The 20,738-nt window shown below is 32.4% G+C and overlaps 1 protein-coding gene across 14 annotated transcripts in view; it reads left to right on the top strand.

Moving 5' to 3' along the window:
• Positions 1 to 20,738, top strand: part of LOC147064435 (RNA binding protein fox-1 homolog 1-like) — a 522,090-nt gene that overhangs the window by 160,863 nt on the left and 340,489 nt on the right. For 4 of the 14 annotated variants that reach the window (XM_085957956.1, XM_085957952.1, XM_085957949.1 and 1 more), the window contains exon 2: positions 4,697 to 4,744. The exons of the other annotated variants lie outside the window; for them this stretch is intronic. In XM_085957956.1, the coding sequence (XP_085814082.1) occupies positions 4,697 to 4,744 (48 nt within the window). The remainder of the gene's footprint in view (positions 1 to 4,696; positions 4,745 to 20,738) is intronic. 14 annotated transcript variants of the gene reach the window in all.

Below are 20,738 nucleotides of genomic sequence, written 5' to 3'. Positions count from 1 at the left end.
TGTTTTTGGCATTGGAATAAGTTACTTTTGTAACTAACACCGGTTTTGACGTTGATTTGTCCACTGGATTGAATGCTATTAGGTTCTTCTATATAAAAAAAATCTTGTTCAAAACATCATCAAGTAGTGGAATAACTTATTCCGAATAAGTTCACTTTGAAAATACACCCCTCATTTATTAGTGGCGAAGGGTGGAGGTAGGCTGTTAAGATCCGACAAAAATAGTGCACACTAAACTATTTCATTCATACCTACTTATCTCTTTTCATTAAACTAAGAATACAAATTACAGATGGTGCTGGTTGGTGTTAAAATTCAATTAAACATTAATTACTCAATATTTGCAAAACGTTGAAAGAGTCTCCGGGCTTACAGTGAGTAAATATTTATCGAATGAGAAGTTTTAACTAAAAGAAAACAAGTTTAGTTAAAATACAAGAAAGTGAGATTAGCAATGAATCATATGAAGAACATAATCTAGCTTTGGAAAATTGTTGTGTCTAGAAAGCTAAGCTGGGCTAAAAAAAAACAATTTATATTAATATACAAGTATAATATTATGTTGTTGATTTCAATAATATTTTGTAAGTGACAAATTGACAAGTTGGAGAATGGTTAGGTTTAATGGCCAATGTAAATTAACGCGCATTTTACGACCAATGGCAAATCAATCAAATAAATAATCAGAAAACCAATACCGTATCATCTGACATAAAGTGTGATCGATATTGATGGAACGAATCGACGATTGCTTTGTTTTTAACGTAAATTTAGATAAAAGAAAATGGGTGAGTACCCACCTACCTACGTACACCATTCCTTTTCATTTTCAGCTGTCAAGCCACTTCGATAAGTGAGATTTCAATTTAAAAAACAAATACATGAATATGTGTCACCACGTTACTAGTGTGGGCCCTACTTGGAGCTGCTTTCGTATTAGCTTGTCCCGCTTGCATTAATTAAAACTCAACTAAAGACAACTGCACCTGAAGAACAAAATAAATGTCCCCCTGTAATTGACGTTATAATAATTGGTAAGCAGTTAAGATCTGACTTAAATAGTGTACACTAAACATTGCCAATCAAATGTATTTGTTTTCATTGAACTAATACTAGGTACACTGTGTAGATAGTGTTTTTTTTTTAAATTTAATTAAACACTGCCTAATCCAAGCCATAATAGACAATAATCAAAAAAATATTCATTTATCTATAAAATATCTAAAATTATGCCGTTAAACCGTTTTAGATATTCGATATGTAGAAGAATATTTTTTATCGCTTATGGTTTGGTTTTGGCAGGGCTTAATGAATGTTAAAAAACTAACCAATACCATTTGTAATACGAATTCTTACAAATAAGTATAGCTGAAGAAGTGTGCACTATTTTTGTCGGATCGTCCATAGCCTAGGTACATAGGTAGGTACCTAAACTATTATAGTTTAGCTTAGGCAGCGTCCAGCACCGTCTGCAAACTGTATTCTTAGTTCAATGATAATAAATAAGTATGACTGACATAGTGTAGTGTGCATTATTTATGTCGATTCTTAACAGCCTACTTCTATCCTTTGCCACTGCTCTACTTATATTAAGACATCATCTGGGCCGACTCATACAATTGTCATTTTGTCGTAAAAAAATATATATAAAATGAACTCTACCCACAGATGGACATGCTGTATTATTTATATAATATGTATATGCTACCAGGGGGGGGGGGGCAAACTGCGGCCCGCCATCATTAATTGTACTTCTGATTACGAATAACTTTTTTATATATTTTTTTAAAATATTGACGATAGATTAAAATTTGAAGAATTTGTTGTTTCGTAAATGTATTATCTCAGTACGTCTTCCTTGCGTCTCATCTCACACTATGTAACCACTATTTTCTACATTGAACATCGTGACACATTTAAATACTTTTAACTCTGCGTTGCAAGGAAAAAAATATATGCCCATGATATGATAAAAAGTTTGAATGGATTTCAATTAAAACTCAAGTTATTCCTTCGACAAATATCGAATAACAACGTGGACCACTTTCCAACTTTGAAGTTAGTACGCGATCCATTTTCAATAGATATTGATAGTGTACCGACAGAGCTACAAGTTGAGATTATTGATCTGCAGTGTGACACTGATTTAAGAGAATTGCATCGTCGTGAAGAAATCTCCAAATTTTACAATGCCCTTAATTCAGACAAATTATGCAAGAAAAATGTTCGTTATTTTTGGATCAACCTATATATGTGAACAAACATTTTCGATCATGAACCTTATTAAAAATTCTTTACGATCAAATATCTCCGATGCCCATTTACAAGCAGTTTTGAGAATATCAACTACAAAATTAACACCTGAATTTAAAAAAATGTTAAAAAATGTACAACACTTTCATTCTTCTCATTAATTATTTTGTAATGTTTATTTTTCGTGATAATGAATTGTGTATATCTAAAAATGGTATTTTACTTGCGGCCCGCCGCTAATTTTAAATTCTTGAATTTGGCCCTCCATCCAAAAAGTTTGTCCCCCCCCTGTGCTATATCTATATTTTTTATATAGATATATATATTTTAGCCATCGGTTGAGTAACAGCAATCTGTCCGGCAGTATTAACCGAGTATTAGTTGAGTAGTATATTTCCCGATGACCACAGGTTAGGCATAATTATTGGGACAGGTAACTAACTCTTAATAGGGCGGGGAGTACCTCACGCATACTTCCGTTTCACCTCTAAAATGATGCATCATTCGATCGTTTCAGGTCTCGGCCATTACTCAGTATACGGTATGTTACATATTAATTGTAGGCCTACTAACTACCGATATGGAAAACATACCTACAAGTCTGACCATAGGTACTATAAATATTGATTATATCTAGCACCGCCATTCACGGTCGAGGATTCTTGTAGCATATAAGTATTTGTTTTATGGTGTACCTATACATATTATATATAAACCCATGCTCAAATATTTTATTGATTTAATTATAAGTAGGTTACGTCTTGAGATTAATGTTTCGTATGAAGGTTATAAATATTATGTTATATACCTACCAGAGGCGAAGGGTGGAGGTAGGCTGTTAAGATCTGACATAAATAGTGCACATTAAACTTTGTCAGTCATTCATTCATATTTGTTTTTATTGAACTAAGAGTACAATTTACAGATGGTGTAGTGTAGTTTTTAAAAATCAATTAAACCTTGTCTAAATAAAACCATAATATTTTTGGTATGTTATGGGCGATTCAACAAAGTAGTGCACACTTTTTCATTCATACTTATGTGTATTCATTGAAACACAACACAACTACAAGAATATGTAGGTGGTAGTAGATAAAAAATATTATTTTATCTGTAAAATATCCAAAATTATGTATGCTTTAATACCACAATTTTAAATATTTTATAGATGGACGATTAATTTTTGACTATTATCTATCATGACTTGGTTTTTGCAGTGTTTAATTGAATTTTTTAAAAAATAACCAACACAACAAATGTAAATTTTTGGCTTAGTTCAATGAAAATAAATACGTATGACTGACAAAACTTATCGTGGATTATTCATGTTGGATCTTAACAGTATACCTCCACTCTTCGCTACTGGTACCTACATTAAATCTCTCAATGAAATTTTCATTATTACAAACAAATGCTACTCTAAAACTTGTATAATATTAAAGCTATTTTTAAAATATGTAATTATCAATGATTTTCTTATTGTTTTCTTTTTCCCATCTCTCTTTCACCATCCATGTTTTATAAATTATTATGCAGTAAAAACGGAACCTCTTGTAAATTTTCTACCACACTTCCTGATTGTCATATTATTATATCCTTCTAGAACGGGGTTGGCGAACCTTTTTACGTACGCGTGCCAAAATTTCACAAATATTATTTTTGACTGTGACGTGCCGAGCAGTTTTTCGAGTAGTTTGAGCAGGAAAAGAATGAAAAAACGGTTATAAAAATTAATTATATTAAAAAAAGTTCAAAAAATACAAGACATTGAGTTCTTGATTTGTTGTTGAGGCATCCTCTCCGCGACGCGGCTTCCCCCGCCGCCTGATGAGGTCAGTGCTATAATATTATTATGTTTGACGCATAAAACCTAAGGAACGATTTATGCAATCTTGAAGATTATCTGCCTATTATATTTTACACAATGCGACCTGTCGTTTATGCATAAATTTCGTCGTTTCCGTTTGCTCATCGATTGATAAATATTATTGGTGAAAATATTATTAAAAACCGAAGAAAACACGCATTTTTAATAATATATGATATTTGTAAAACTTTTTTGTAAAAAAAAATCAACATAAAACATTTGCGTGCCATGCAAAATCATCTCGCATGCCACTGGTGGCACGCGTGCCATAGGTTCGCCATCCCTGTTCTAGAACAAGTTGGTCTCCCCATTTACCTTAACCATATAATTACAATTTTAAAAATCTAACAATTTGGTATTTATGTCAGTTGATACTAATATACAAATCATGTATTTATACTTAATCATTTCTTATCCGCCTTATTTTACAGTTACTTAGTTCTCCTTTTGCGTTTCCCAAATATGTACACATAAAATAAAGTACAGTTATTATAAGGGTTGTATGAAATGCCGAATTTATCAATGTTTTTTTTTTATATCGACTGTATGATTAATAATTATTCGTGTTTCCCTTAGGCGCGGGGGTTGCGGGTAGATGATATTCTAAAACAGCAGGAATTTATGGTAAGTGCCAAGATCAACCGCACCGTCAATTTGTATGGAATGAGCACTAATAGAAACTTCACTCTTACAGCTAGCATGAGATTGTTTATGTATTGTTTCTTCTATTGAACAAAATTAATTATTCTATTTCTTTATTATGTGTCTCTTGTAAATGTCTGCTATATGTATGTATGTATTATGTACTTATTATTTGTCTGTCTGTATTTATCTTTATAACTGTTGTTATATATTATTATGTAATCCAGCATACTCCTGATGGAAGGCCTGGCAGATATCAGTATTAAAAGGTAGTTAAATCAAAAAAATAACTCTACTGCTGCCTTAGTTATTACTAACTTACTTAATATGGTGCACAACCGTCCTCTGGGAATCTTGATATCTACCTATCTCCTTCGGGGGCGGTCCAGAGTGTTGACTGGGTTTCTTCATAAATTTTATGGAAAGCTCTGGGTACATTTATCTGTGCTGTGTAAGTGTCCGGTGTTCGCAGAGTTCAGCATTCGTGCGGATGTGCCATTTTTGGTTTTCCTTAACCAGTCCAAATATTCTACTTGTATATCCTTACATTATTTCTCGAGTACTTAAAAACAGTGGTGATTTTCAATGTCAAGTATGTACCTACTAATCATCTGAATTCTAATCTTTAGATTTATTCGTTTCACCACATCTTCCAGACTTCCGAGGTATAAAAATATCCTGAATAAGTGCTTATTTTTCCTCGACCACCACTATATCGATAGCCTAATTAATACTTTGTGGGATCGTTGAAGACGGCTCGGCCTTCTGCTTAGAGAACTCCTCGTATGTCTTTCTCCAAAACAATATTAAAAAGAATATGCGGTAAGGAGTCACCCTGCTTCAGTTCAGATGTCACTTCGAAAGATTCCGATGCGTTCCCATGTAGATATATCTTTTGGATCCTTCCGTGCATACCCTCACCATATCGATCGGTTTCCTAGGGATTTGGAATTAGTCATGTATGTAATGCATTAGAATCTATGTATCCTTTTGTAATGCTATTCAAGTATAGGTAAATAAAAACACAGGTTTACCAAACTGTGGTAAATTGCGGTATCTACTAAAAATCACTGTAATCTGTCGCTTTCGGCTGCAAGTTTCTACTTTTTTATAACTAAACATACGCCTGTGGTGCTTGTCTGGGCTGAGCCTATCTGTCATACTAATTTGCTTTCATATAATTTAGAATAATGCTTAAAATAATATTTTACCACAGTGGTTTTCATTTTACAGTAAGTATTGTGAATTCCATAAATGTAATTACTTCCTAGAGTAGGCATTATCATCCTTCATACTTACGTCAATATCCGTCATAGAAATAATTACATAGTTGTATATATAGCCAGAATGTCTCATGTAACGACCGTAGTACACTCACCGCACATTTTCATACTAAAAATAAATAAACGAGTCTTCTGACCACAATGTTATGACAAATTAACTATTTCACTCCAAGGTATTTTATACCAAACTATTTTTTAAGAACTATACTTACACACATATATTTTGCGAATCATTATAATGCTCTACATCTGCATGTATTTCTATCATTGAACTACATATTTATATTATACTATACATACATCTATCTATTTGCTTTGTGTAATGACTGTAATGGCTCAAATAGACTCAATGACGATCGGTCACATATATGCCGAAAAACCCGTTTCTTAAGTTGGCGTCCTGTGTCACAGGGTGTCACAGAGTGTAAATACGATGTCATAGCTATCATACAATATGTATGTATAATATGTCGGAATGGCATAGGATATGATCATAGACACTAAATCGCTTTGGGCATATATGTGCCCGATCGTCATATAGTCTATTTGAACCTTAACGCTTGACGTGTGTATGTATGTAGCAGTGGCCTGCGGAATATAGATGCTGTAAATTCTCATACCTAGTACAAAGTAATTATAATATGCTGGTATATAATATATAGTGCAATAATATGGTAAATTTGACTTAACTTTACATCTAAAGTTTCTGTGTTATTCTTATGTACCTACGTATTTTTTTTTTAAATATATCGGACATAATATCAGGCTGCAACACCACACACCATACTCCTTCATCGGCTGCCCGCCAAGATTTAATTACTTGCAAAACCTTAGTACTAAATATGTATCAAATATAGGTATCTAGGTATATGAGTATTTTTAACAGAATACCACAAGTCACCACACGCCATTGGTATGTAGGTAAGTAGGTGCACATACTTCAATCAATCGTTTATCGAAATTCTAATGAATTGCATGAAAATGTAGTGTTAAACCGAATTTTCCTTTCTTCTTTCTGTGCCATATATTTGTGTTTAATGTTATAAAATTTTATTTTGTTATTTTGACGACTGAGCATCTTATTACAATATCTTATTCATATTTTTTCAATTACATATTTTTTGTCAATGTACTTAATATATTATACCTACTATACTTATTTAAGAATTTCTTTTATTGAGCATTTTTACATAATCTGGAACAATGTTTTAATATTTAGAACACAGAACAGATTAATAAATAAAATTATGATAAGCTCTATCTTAATACACTACATTTTGACGTAGGGTCTTGAATGTGTGAGTGTCCTACCAAAATGAACCACACATATACGTGCAATAGTGTGTATTGAAACCTTCTAATACACCAATATTGATTGAGCTTTAGTACATAACCCGAGAGCAGTTGTCAGAACGAAGGACCAGTTTAGAATGACGTATTCTTTTAAAGTTTATCCCATATTCTACCACACTTGAGTTCGGTTGCCTGTTACTTACTGCACACCCGTTAGATACTCGTATTTCAGTTCCCATTATTTTTGTGGTCCCTGATTTGGACACACGATTTTCACTAAATTTAAAAAAAAATCTCTTGCTATCTGTCACTATAAAATCATAGTTTCTCCAAAATGTTTCATAGTATTTATTATTGCTGGAGCGGATTTTTCATCAACATACATAGTGGCAATATCCTATCAATATAATATTGTATTCCCCTTATTTTCAAACCATTATAACTAACTAGCATAGTGTCTGCTATGGTAACTTTACTAGGCTATAATATACGAACCATGTGATTGGTGAATGTAGAGGCTACGCGCACTAAAACAATGAATCGCGATTGGTAGGTAGGTACTTATTAGTCAAAAAGTAGGTACTTAAAACTCGAATGAGCGACACATTGCCATATAGTTACGTATTCATATATTATCAATTATCATACATTTTAATTGAACCAAGTTAAAATGCAACTCACCTAGTTGTCATTTTTTAAAAAAGGTTCCAGACGTCTCTCTAAAATATTTTATTTGTGATTTATTTTGTCTAATTCTTCGGCCGCAGTTAATGCAATAAAATACGGACAAAAGATTATGATGACTTTGTAGGTACATTTTAGATACATTGCTGTGTGTTGGCACACCGCAAAACGTAGATACGCGGTTAGGGCATCACAGATAATAATCTCGATATTAAACCCATACAGAAACCGCTACCTTTGATACTACGAGCTTCACATTAATAATATGTTATCCAATGTAACTACATAATAAAGCCATGTACCTATTTGTTATGTTGTTGCTCACGATCCTACGAATGGCTGGTACACAATAATTACACACATGCACATATTATGTATTTATTCCACACAATTATTGTGGTAGGTAGGTATGTAGGTATTCATAATAATAGATAAACCTATGCTGCGGACCACCCGTCATCAAAACTGCAATCAAGTAGATAATTTGCTTTCACTGCTCCGAGGCAGTGACTAACCAACGTAAATACTGTTTGGAAACGAGAGATAATGTGAGTTAATCTATAAATTCAACTATTTTATTTAGTCAGAAGGAAAAAACGATGAATAGGTACTGAATATTGTTACGTGTTACAGCATAACATGATATGCATTTCAATTAAAATCGCATGTCTTTTAAATTAGAAGATTTTGTTTTTACCTCAACTAGAAAAGTTGCTTTTTTCGATTAACCCACTTTACTTCTCGGATCCACATTGTGTAGCTTAATCTCACTAATCACGCATCTGTTAAGTAATTTATATATTATGTATTTGATTAAATAATATTTTATAATGCATGTCATAGGTCAATTCTATTATGCATATTTATTAGGTGTTTGTAATACCTGTTATATATTATCCACTTAGTGTTAATAAGATTGAAAGCAATTTGGATATGTTTTGAATTCATTGGATACTATTATTTGTATGTTACATAGTAGATGTTGTAAGCTGTCAGGTAAGGCAACGCATGTAAACTGTGTCAAGTTTTGTTTCAAAACTTTGGTTATTTTTTATGGCCGCACATGACACTTTGGTATCTAACCGGTTATTAATTTATTGTAATTTGAAAATCAGTCTTTAAAAATTAGAGCACTGTTTAGGATTACTTAATCGCTCGACAATCATAAGACGCATTTAATTTATCTAATTCAAATTGGTGCAAGTCCCTACATACTTATGTACCATCGATAAAATAATGTAAATGAGTTAGATCCTGTACATATCGGTAGGTTATTGCATAATATTATGTTATATTATTGAAAATCAATGACTAAATGGATATGTGTTTCAATGAGACAGTATCTTCTCAAATAACCTATATGGCGATATAATATTTTACGGTATATATATAGATGGTATATAATATGATGAATACAATTAATACCTCACTCAGTTGGGTAAACTGGACATAAAATTTAATATGTGCATTACTAACCCATCGTAATAGAAATCAAACTGCGTCTTCATACAAAGTTGTCCGAAAAACTCTCGTTTTCTTTCCGAAATATTAATCAATTCGTACATTTGTTTACATGATTGCTTGTTACTTTTAGATTTCTAGGTTGGTATTGAGCAATTGGCCAGACTTGAATGAAATATTAATCGACTCTAGACAGGAAAAAGGGCGTAACCCTCATTTTTTTTTTAAAATATGTTTGTTTTATTATATAATAACGTTGTACACAACTAAATACATGTTGTTTCCAAAAAATGTAAGCTGCAAATGCCAATTTATTATCTAAATTTATCTAACAATTAAAAAAAAAATGACCTGGGAAAAACAACTTTTTGTTATTTTTTTTAATTAACTCAATAATTAATATCAGATAAGGGATATAAAAACCTTATTACCTATTAATTATCATGCACTTCAAGGTTATGACTTTTCTTAATGATTTTACCGAGGCTTTGACTGCGACTCGCTGTCATCTAGAAGGGTATCCGCCGATCAGGCCCTCACTTCCAATTCTATTAAAGAACCTTACAATTCTGCCAAGGTCTTCCGTCCTACCCACCGCCAGGGCATCTTTCAATTCGTAGATATTCTCAAAGATATCCGTAATTCACATCTATACTATGTGCTGTTCATATTTAGGGCGTTGTACTGCTATAATGTACAATAACATCACATCCATCGCACAGCTGCGAATCGCTTCTTCCCGTGAGGAAATCAAATCTTTTACCCATTATGTTCTGTTCTTAGTCTCAGTATCAACTTAAGCTCATTTCTCTCCAAATGAGACTACAAAGCAGGGTACCGAACGTGGTATAACTGTTTTGTATTTTAACGTTGACCGAAAACCATAACAAACACGTTTTTGTGCGTCCTGTAAAATTTGATATATGTGGATTACGCCGTTTTCCCTTTCCACGGTTTCTATATGATTGTGTTATTAATAATAATTGGTAAGTACTAACCTAACCTAACCTAACCGTTTACTTTCAATATAATATCGACCATGTTTAGGAAAAAGGGCGTAACCCACACAACAGATTTTACAGGAGAGGCAAAAAACCTTTTTTGAATGATTTTCGTTCAATAAATAAAAAAAAGGCACCGACATTGGGTGCATGATGATTGATGATTTGGTGTAATATCTTTTCGATCTACTCATAATTAACGATGTTATTACAGAAAAATCATTAAAATTGAGGTTAAATGCTTTTTTTCCTTAAATTTAAACTTAATTAAAGCTCAATTAAAACCTGAACTTAGATAATAAATCGGCATTTGCGGCTTACTTCCTTTTTACAGAACGTGTATTTAATTGTATACATTGTTAATATCTAATAAAAGCACTTTTCAAAAAATCGAGGGTGACGCCCCAGTCGATATGTGTATTCCTTCCGTACGGAAATTTAAAATGAGATATTATGTATGTTTGCCAAATTAAAACGAAATAAATTTTCATTCCACATTTTTTCATTTAAAATCTAAATTTGACCGTTTTATTATTCTAACAAATTCCACAGATTCACCTTGCCAAATGCAATATCTGAAAAGTAGAACGTCATGCCGCACTCTGGAGTCGTTTATCTTCAAAACCAGAGCTCTCCTAAAAGTTGATAAATAATAGTATCGGAAAAACTTCCACGTAAATAAACACAAAAGTATGTTACGTATTCTATCGACGAAAACAGGTTACTTCCAAAGAATTTCCGCTCTGAACATTCACTTCCGAAGGAACCGTTCTTCAAAATTCGTATATGAACGAATGTGAGCAGACGACAAACAAAATGTATTTTGCAATTCTTCATTTTGCTGTCTGTTTGAAAGTGATCACAATAAATAACTCACCTATTACATAATATTTATTACGTACAGGTAAGTAGGTACTAAATATTGCGTATTGATTATGTATTTCTTTTTTACCGTTTGATACTAACTACGTCAGGCTTTAATGTCATTTTAATACATCATCCATTATAATATGATTAACTTGTGTTCAAGTACTTCAAGTATTACACGAAACACAAAACCTGCACACTACCTATCCAAAGTATTTACTATTGACGGATAAAATTATGTAACTTCAACCATTCTCATTATATTTTCAATTCATAATATCTATAAGAGTTAAGAGTATTCGTTGTCAGTGTGTGTTTGCCTTTGGTGAGTATACACTGCGCCTGAAGATGCCGAAATTCGAAACCCAGGTCGCAAAAAATTACTCAAATATAATCCAGTAATAATAATATCCAGTGGAGGCTCGTCCATATGCATTGCGGAACTGCAGCACCCCCAAGAAAATTGAGAAAAATGGAATATTATAATATACATAAATTGATGTATATTATATGAAAATATCGATATTATTTAAGCGTGAATTAAGCTCGCCCGCGCACCGATATATCCAATAATGATCATACACCGCGGTACTGCAGTACCGTTTTCAAACGAATATGCTCTAATGGTCGCAGGAGGGGTGCGGGGAGCGGGGCACACAGCTAGGAGCTTGATCGGTACTGCAGGCCCGACAGTGTATCGCCGTTTCTGCGTTCGTACGCGAGCACGCGCGCGACAGCGGAGGAAAGAAATATAGCTTTAATGATTTATTAACATTGTTAAAATTTATTTCTGCAAGCAACTTATGCAAAGATCTTTATTTTAATTACTTATTAATATAATTAATAATTTATATTTAATTTTGATGTTAATAGTAAAATATGCAAATAAACATTTTTAGATATCTCATCCATGAGCCGCCACTGATTACATCTTACTTTTATTATGACTTACCTCAGAGCCAGTGTGTCTCGAGTTCTAGTTTTTTATAAAATGTACAGATATTCTACATTAATTATTATCACATCTTTCAAGACCATTTGTGTCTTGTCTATTCATATCAGAAACCCGAATTTCTTAAAACAACAAAGCAGACGTTAAAATATCATTAAAGGGCATGGAAAATCTTTACTTATTTCGTTTTCCCGAAAGTTTCCTTTTTGGACTTCATATACATTGTCATTGTCTCTCAGTTACAATGTAAAGGCCAATTATTAATATACCTATTAATAATTTTTGCCAATATGCATTTTTAGATCACCTATCATTTAAATTAGAATTTTTTTACGTCCACTTAATCATATTATACGATATACACACATGGACTGGGATATATATACGTATATTTAGCAAGCATGTTTTTGCATTTCCTGAGTATCTTTTGCTGGTTAGCATATGACCATAAACAGTGTTTTATTTAGGTATCCGATTTCATACAAAAATACTTTATGTGTACGTATAATAGGTAGATATAGTATTTATTGCCTTTTAATCATGAATTTAGAGCAGACCATGTTTTTTTTAATTGTTCCACTTGGACTTTAATATAACTGCTTCGACTCAGCTAATGCCTAGATCTGGCAAAACATGCAACTCTTGTCTTTTTGACATTTAATATTAATTTTAGAAGTCAAAAATTGTCTTAGTTTGACTTCACTTCGAAGCCTTGCTTTAAGTTTAAATAAAATCTTATTTTTACACAGCTATTTAAAAAAAACACTAATCGCCGCTTAGTTGGGTTACGTTATATCAGTAGTTCCCAACCTTACTTTCATCGGGACCACATTTATAGCCAAAAAAATAAATGGTGGGATCATTTTCCAACGATAACGATTTTATAACTTAAATACTTATACAGAATAGGTACGACATATAAGTATATTTTACAAATAAATATTTCAGTTCACCCACGTTGGCCGCGTGGCTTAAGCGCCAGTCTATAGTGTCGTGGGTCCCAGGTTCGAATCCTGGGTCTGGCAAGTACACAAATTGTTTTTCAATTTGTGTATGAGTCAGAGTATGGACCTAATAGGTTGAGCAAGTGGCTGACATCCATTTCTCGTAAAAATAAAATCTGTTAATACAAACCTCAACTACTTGGAGGCCCATATGATCCTATTAGGATCGGACATGGTCGAAAGAAAATTTTAAAAAAAATCCTTGTCAATAACCCTGTATTAATTAAGTTTTAAATATTATCTGAAAACATTGTTAAATGTAGTGAAATAGATAATTAGAAATATGTAATTATGATTTTTATTAATAAAAACATAATATATTAAGTATGAACATTGGATGCAAAAAATGCATCTTTTTCTTCAGTCAATTTTTCATACTTTTATAATTTTGCACTTTTTTACTACACTGATACGCTCTGCCTGATTACCTTGTATACAATTAGATCAAATGATATTCACTTGTATTAATATACATTGTAGTAATAAGAAAATAAATACATAAAAATATGTAAAAACAAAAGTTTTTAGAATAATATATTACGTCATTTTCATCCTAGAGCCGGATGAGTGGAAAGTTATAAAGTAGCAGCTAGCAATATGGATATTCCTATTCTTAACAGTTATTTCGATTCACATTAGTTAATCGCAATCTGTATTGCGATTTTATTATGCTTATTGTTGAAAATAATAATTAAATAATACTCAAATTAGTTCGTGGGCGCTGTCCTGGTTTGGAATCCCTGCGTTCAAGGGTCTCATTACTCTTGTCTTATAACATTTAATATTAATATTGGACCAGAACATGGTAAAAATTCCACACCAACGGAGAAGTCAAGATTTTCCACGGTCCGACTCAGCACCAAAGCCCTATTTAAAATAATAACTTTTATTTTTATACGGTTATCAAAAAGTTTATCTAAAAACACGAATCGCCGCTTTGTTAGGTTTCTACATATTTACAACAATTAAGTACCGGTTTTCTTACTTTCTATTTAGGTTTATGATTTATATAGTTTTTTCTTAGTGTGTTTTCTTTCTACCTATTGATTATTTTTACTTCGTTTAATTGGAGTGTATAACATATTGTTCCAAGGTTACCCTTAATCTTACACGAAGCGTTTTTTTCTGTTTCAGGTAAGTGACTAAGAGGCTATTTTTGGCGCCACATATTTTCACGGCATTATTTCCAATGCTGCGGTAATGTAAACATTATTCTATACTTAATAGGGTTTCCAATCCCGGAATCCCGCCTGATTTTTTGATCTCGTAATACCGGTATTGAGTCAGTCTGAATCCCAGGATTCTAGTATTACCTACCTACTCAAATGTATGAATATAATTTAAAGAAAATGGTTGGTTTATAAATAATAAAAAAAACTTGAAATCAGTAAAAAGTATGATATTGGACAAGCTATCCCAGTCTTTTACGTGTACGGAAATTTCTACGTATGCAGTTCGCTGTCGTATCGAAAATATAATATGATCGTATATTAAAGACCGTCCAATTTTGGGTCGTATAGTACTGAGATAAAATTCATATTTAAAACACAGTTCTTGTCTGTTTACACTTTTACAGGAAGCCAGCGGCAAACTAATTTTGAAAATAGCCGATATACTGGATTGTTTGTTAGGTTAGGTTTTCATTCTTGAATTCATGAATTTTGCCAAAATCAGCAATGAAAATTGTATTAATGTTCATATTGAATCTAATAAAATTGGAGACCGTACAGTATACGAATATACGATCATCTCTTTCCGATAAGAAAGCCACGTCGAATTGTGCTACGGTGAATTGTAATATATAGGTATGTACAATTTACATGTAACCCCACACAATTTTGTGATAGACCATACGAATATACGATCATCTCTTTCCGATAAGAAAGCCACGTCGAATTGTGCTACGGTGAATTGTAATATATAGGTATGTACAATTTACATGTAACCCCACACAATTTTGTGATGATCAGGTCTATTCTATACACAATGTGGCCATCGACGGTAGTTTAAACAGTATTTTGATTACATAGCTTAAGAATCAGAGGAAAATATTGTAAATTCATAGTTAAACTATGTGACTAACTGATGAATGCTACATACGTTAAAAGACTGATTACATGTACTAAATATTTTATTGTATTTTAATTAATACAGTGTATTTCAAAAATCGGTTAACTTAAAGTGATCAATAGTATTATGTCTGAATCAAACACAAAAAATGGGCAACATTTTCATTTGTTCTTTCAAATCCCGGGATTGACGTCCTTTGTATTCTTGATTTGCAATCCCTAACACATGTTCAGTGCAGAAACAGTGTGCAAAATATCAAAAAATCTCATTCATAAGTGTATTTGTGTTATATTTTAAATTTTATCGAAGACTGATCGACGCCGGTGTGTACTTAATGATTTCATACTTTTTTGTGTATTATTATTATGACCTTTTTGTTTTTAGAACGTTTCGGTTTTACTAGGCGCTATTAGAAAAATATGAAAATTCGAGTGATCTATAAAAAAGTGGTTGGGTTTATTTAATGAGTGATTTGTGGACTTTTTTTAAACGAATTTTATTAAATAAGTTTATCTTTTTATTTGATCAGTTTTGTACGTATATCTACGATATTATCAATGTCGATAGATATATACCAAAATTTTACAAATTTAGTTTTTTAGTTGAATAATATACCTATTGGTTGTAACACAATTACCAAACTACTCTCATTTATAGCAGTGTTGAGTTTAATATTATTATTAATGGTAGGTACCTATATTATTGTAAATGCAGCCTATATTATATATCGATCGTGATAAAACAATACCTCGTATTATGCCACATGACACTAATTATGTATGAGATGAAAAAAATCTATATAATCTTTCTATGTAATTTCATCAAATTTATCACGTATTAATTTTGCATTAATAGTGACTATTGAGAGTTTATCTCTTATTTTTATGAGAGCGATATGTCAATTATGAAGATATCATATTTGTATATTTTTTATTAAATAAAATCAGTGTTAAAATCTGGACCCGAGTGGCTGGAGGATTTGCAAATGACTGATTTTTTTTATAAACTACGCCATTGCTTTATGTTTTAACTGTTTGAATTTCTATTGACTCGTATTTTGGGACCATATATTTTGTTCTATATTGGTCGATCTATGTTAATTTCGCCTACCATATTCGCAAGATACATTTTTGAATGCAATAACTAGAAAAATATTAATTTTATATTATTAACTATAATATCATAGTGATTTTCTATGTCCGTATATAATTTAGTAGGTAGTTACATTTGCTGACAAGGCGCAGAGAACTACTTGCCGATTTGTGTTAAAGTCAGTCAAATTTAGTGTACAATAAGTAAAACTACAAACCTCCTAATCTGTCTTGTTGACTAGTTTCTCATATGACATTTGCAAACTCGTCGTGCAGTGAAGTCAACAATGATATCCGTTGCCAAATGCATCTTCTGGCTAATAATAAATAATACGAACACTAAGCAGCTCGGGCCTGTCTCACCTCTGTTTCAAAAGATTCCTTTAATCGAACGATACGATACGATCTACGATGTGCATCCCAGGAACGCGCACGGATGCCAACGTGTAAAAATAACGCTGTAAAACAATACGGCAAGATCTCAAAGCTTTACCACTCGCAGGAGTACCAACCAATAAATAATTAATCGCTGCACTCTTTTTAATTAATTACAACGGCGACAATTAAAGCTTCAAAATCTACCAGAGCTGCTTTTTATTGGCGGCGCGGCGCCATTTTGTTGTGCCTGGCTCGGAAGAGAGAATAAATATACGTATATTTTAATTGCTTAATTGGACTGTTAAAGTTTGGATGATTGTATTGAAGAGCAATTTGGTGGGTTTGACATAGTGAGCAAAAACAAAGAAACCGTTTTGTAACGTCACTAAGTATACCGATTTTGTATATTCTTGGCCCAGGTGCAAAACGCAAATGCATACATGTATTTATATATTTATAATCTATCGACAGTAATGTCTGGGCAAACTTTTTAGATGCAGGGCCACATTAGGAATATAAAGTGAATGACGGGCCGTTAGTAAAATACTATTCTTAGATAGGTATATATTATTTATTATATTTACATTTCTGAATTTCAACATAAAAAAATAAATGATTCTCTAATACCGCCAATTTAATGAGAAAATTGAAACAGTTTTACATTTTCAATTTTTTTTTAATTTCAGGTGTTAATTTTATAGTTGATATTCTTAAAACTGCTTGTAAATGTTCACCGGTGATGCTTGATCGTAAAGAGATTTTATTGATATTCATAATTGAAAATGTTTGTTTACATAATGTAGGTTGATCAAAAAATAACTAATAATTTTCCAGCAGAATCTTTAAGTTGTTCGAATTTGTCCGAATTAAAGAGAGTTGTAAAAATTGCAGATTTCTTCTCGACAGTGCAATTCATGAACTTACTTATATTATTTTTTTTAAAAGGTTTTTAGGTTAGGTTTTTCAGAAATACGATTAAAACTCGTGGGCCCCACAGAAATATTTGACCAAATTTTTTATTTTGGCTCTTCTGAAAAGATTTACTTTGCATTTATAGTTTACCTATCCAACCCCCTTCACTATTATTGCAGTCAGTTGCCAATATTAATAGAACGAAAGAATCCCACAAAGCGATCGTTTGCTCGTGCGTATGGATATTTTTTACAGATTTTATTCTCTATCTTCAATTATTAACAATATTCTTCTTGAGAAGGTAGGCTTTAAATGTTTAAATAATCGCCTAATATGGAGTGTTCGCCACTGTCGAAACTGACATTTGGCACACAGAATTACTTCAGCATTCATATTTTTGTATGCGCATGCTTGCTCTCAGTAACAAAATTGAACATGGGTTACCTATGTAAATGCTGAAACTATTCAATCTGTACTGTGCATTATTTGTATGTTTATATCGAATTGCAAATAGATCGCCCCCGGATTGCCTGAATGCTACATGTCGCTGTGTCGACCAATTTCACGTGTGCCGTGTATTTTGAAACAGATCAAGTGTAATTGATTTCAAATAATAAATTCGGTCACATCGGAAATGCTTGGATATTGCAAAACTTCACTAATCCTCTGCCAAATGGGTCACCGTGGTCACATAATTCCGCTCGTTAAGATAACTCCGAATAATTATTCAAGTGGTATTAAATATTTATGTGTTTGTGAAAGCTTACCAGTGTCCTTAAAGCTCGTAGAATATTTAGAAACCTCATGAAGATTGTAGCGTTCGGAGTACTGTATTGATTGGATGGTACGAAAATTGAGTTTTGTGGTTGGTTTATTGTTGGATATTCGACCTCGTGATTGTGTCTGGGGCATTGTTATCTAGTAATAATGATGATAGGCATGGTCCCCACATTCTGAAGTGGGCCATGTTAGGATCTGTGGAGCCCCCTACCTATCTCTAAAGTTAAAGGCAGTGTGACGCTCTCCAGTAGCATTTTCTAAATGGTGTTCAAGGTAAAATAAAGGTAGGTATTTAGTGAATTTTTAGAGTTTATTTTTATATTTTTAACACATTCACTTCAATTGTAGTATTGTCGAGTATGGATAGACAATTATCAAAAATTGCATCACAAAATCACACATTTCAAAATTTTAATTTGCTTGTACTTTTTAAATATTAGAACTAATTTGTGATGTGTGTTTATATCATTTTTCTGATCGACCATCCATGCTGGGCACAGCCTTGTCAGCCCCCTCCGTGTGGGGGCCAGGATGATAGGTATTATACAAGCAACAGATAATTTACTTTATTCCGGGTTAAAAAAAAATAAAAATTTAATTACTAGGCTCTGTACTGCATTGTTAAATTTATCTTAACGCTAATCCAAACCTACACGCAATCTTTCCGCTAAAAAAATAAACAATTGTTTGCAATCTTTTACCAATATGCAAAAGCCATGACAAACATTTCAAAGTTAACGTATACTGTCCGTATCTTGAAAACATGACTATCAAATTAAAATGTAACTTGGTCAGTACAGATCGTAAAACATTTGCTCTTCAAAACAACACCCACGAGACAACGCGTTGTTATATACTTCCGGCGAAACTTTTCCCTGTATACATACATGTCCACGTCTGGCTGATTGGCAGTGGAACTTTTAAAAATCAGTGTATACAAATGTTTGCAATTAGTTTTTGTACAACTTTCAAACAGTTTTTATACTCTGTTAATTTTTTCACGTATAGGTCTGGAGTCTGGACGGACTGGGCTTAACATTAAGTAAATGTGTAATTTAGTCAGTGTATGTTTTTTACACATTGGTCAATAAAAGGGTGTTGACTTTGCATGTAACAAACCCTTATAATATTATGTAAATCAATTATTACTTATTTTTTTTGTAATTTTACCACAATTATTTTATATTGTCAATTTAGACACTTATATACCTACTTACACACACAACAGATTAATACATAGAATCCCGATAGGCTAAACCCAATACAGTACATTTTGACGCTGGGTTTTGAATGTGTCCTACGAAAATGAACCACGCATTATAGACGTGCAATAGTGTATGTTGCAACCTTCAATACACAAATATTAAATTAGTGTCATTGCATAAACCGTGAGTAGTTGTCCGTATTCGACGTATGACGTATTCTTGACACGTGTTTAAGTTATTCTTCCGCACTCGGGATCGGTTTCCTGCTTCTCCACACCCTTTGGGTATTTCATTTCCTATTATTTTTGAGTTAACTGCTTACGCAGTTTCAAGCTTTTGATTTAAAAAATCTGTCTTGTTTTAAACAATATAAATTAATAAATTGTGAAAAACGCAAATTGCGTAGGTATAATATATATTTATATAATATATATTATTGCAAGGATACTTACTATCATATTTTGCCATGTCACGAAACATCTCAATTCATCTAATTTTGATTTTTCTTTTAACAATCGAATGACGTGTAACATTATTGTCTTTAAATTTTAAATCATCATCACGAAAACAAATAATTCGGTGCAAAACACTTCATAATGTCACGACATACTTAACCATGTCAAGAATGTGACAGTCAAACTTCAGTCAAACTCTGCGGGTGTTTAAAAGATTTACATCTGACAAAGAAATAATAAATTGTGCCACCGTATTTTGGCTTCGCTTCGTGACGATGAACTGGCGACATTTAAAACGTATAACGTATCAACAAGACGTCCAATTTTTGTCTCCCGAGGTGTTGCCATTTAGTAACAGTTTTGTTATTTTTAAATTGCTTTAACTTTCTAACCATGAAAAATCGCTCAATTCCAAACACAATCAGCGCATCTATTCTATACACAATACTGCTATCGGCGGTTATCGAGGCTAGTTTATCATATTTTGTATTGAGGTATTATAATTGTTAGAATAAGTTAGCCGTCTAACCAGTCAAAACT

The sequence above is a fragment of the Rhyacophila brunnea genome, unplaced genomic scaffold (genome assembly GCF_057557595.1).
Source record: "Rhyacophila brunnea isolate RB1 unplaced genomic scaffold, BYU_Rbru_1.0 scaffold_7, whole genome shotgun sequence".
NCBI lineage: Eukaryota > Metazoa > Arthropoda > Insecta > Trichoptera > Rhyacophilidae > Rhyacophila > Rhyacophila brunnea.
The sequence above is the reverse complement of the archived record's forward strand: the minus strand, read 5'-3'. Positions and strand labels throughout refer to the sequence as shown.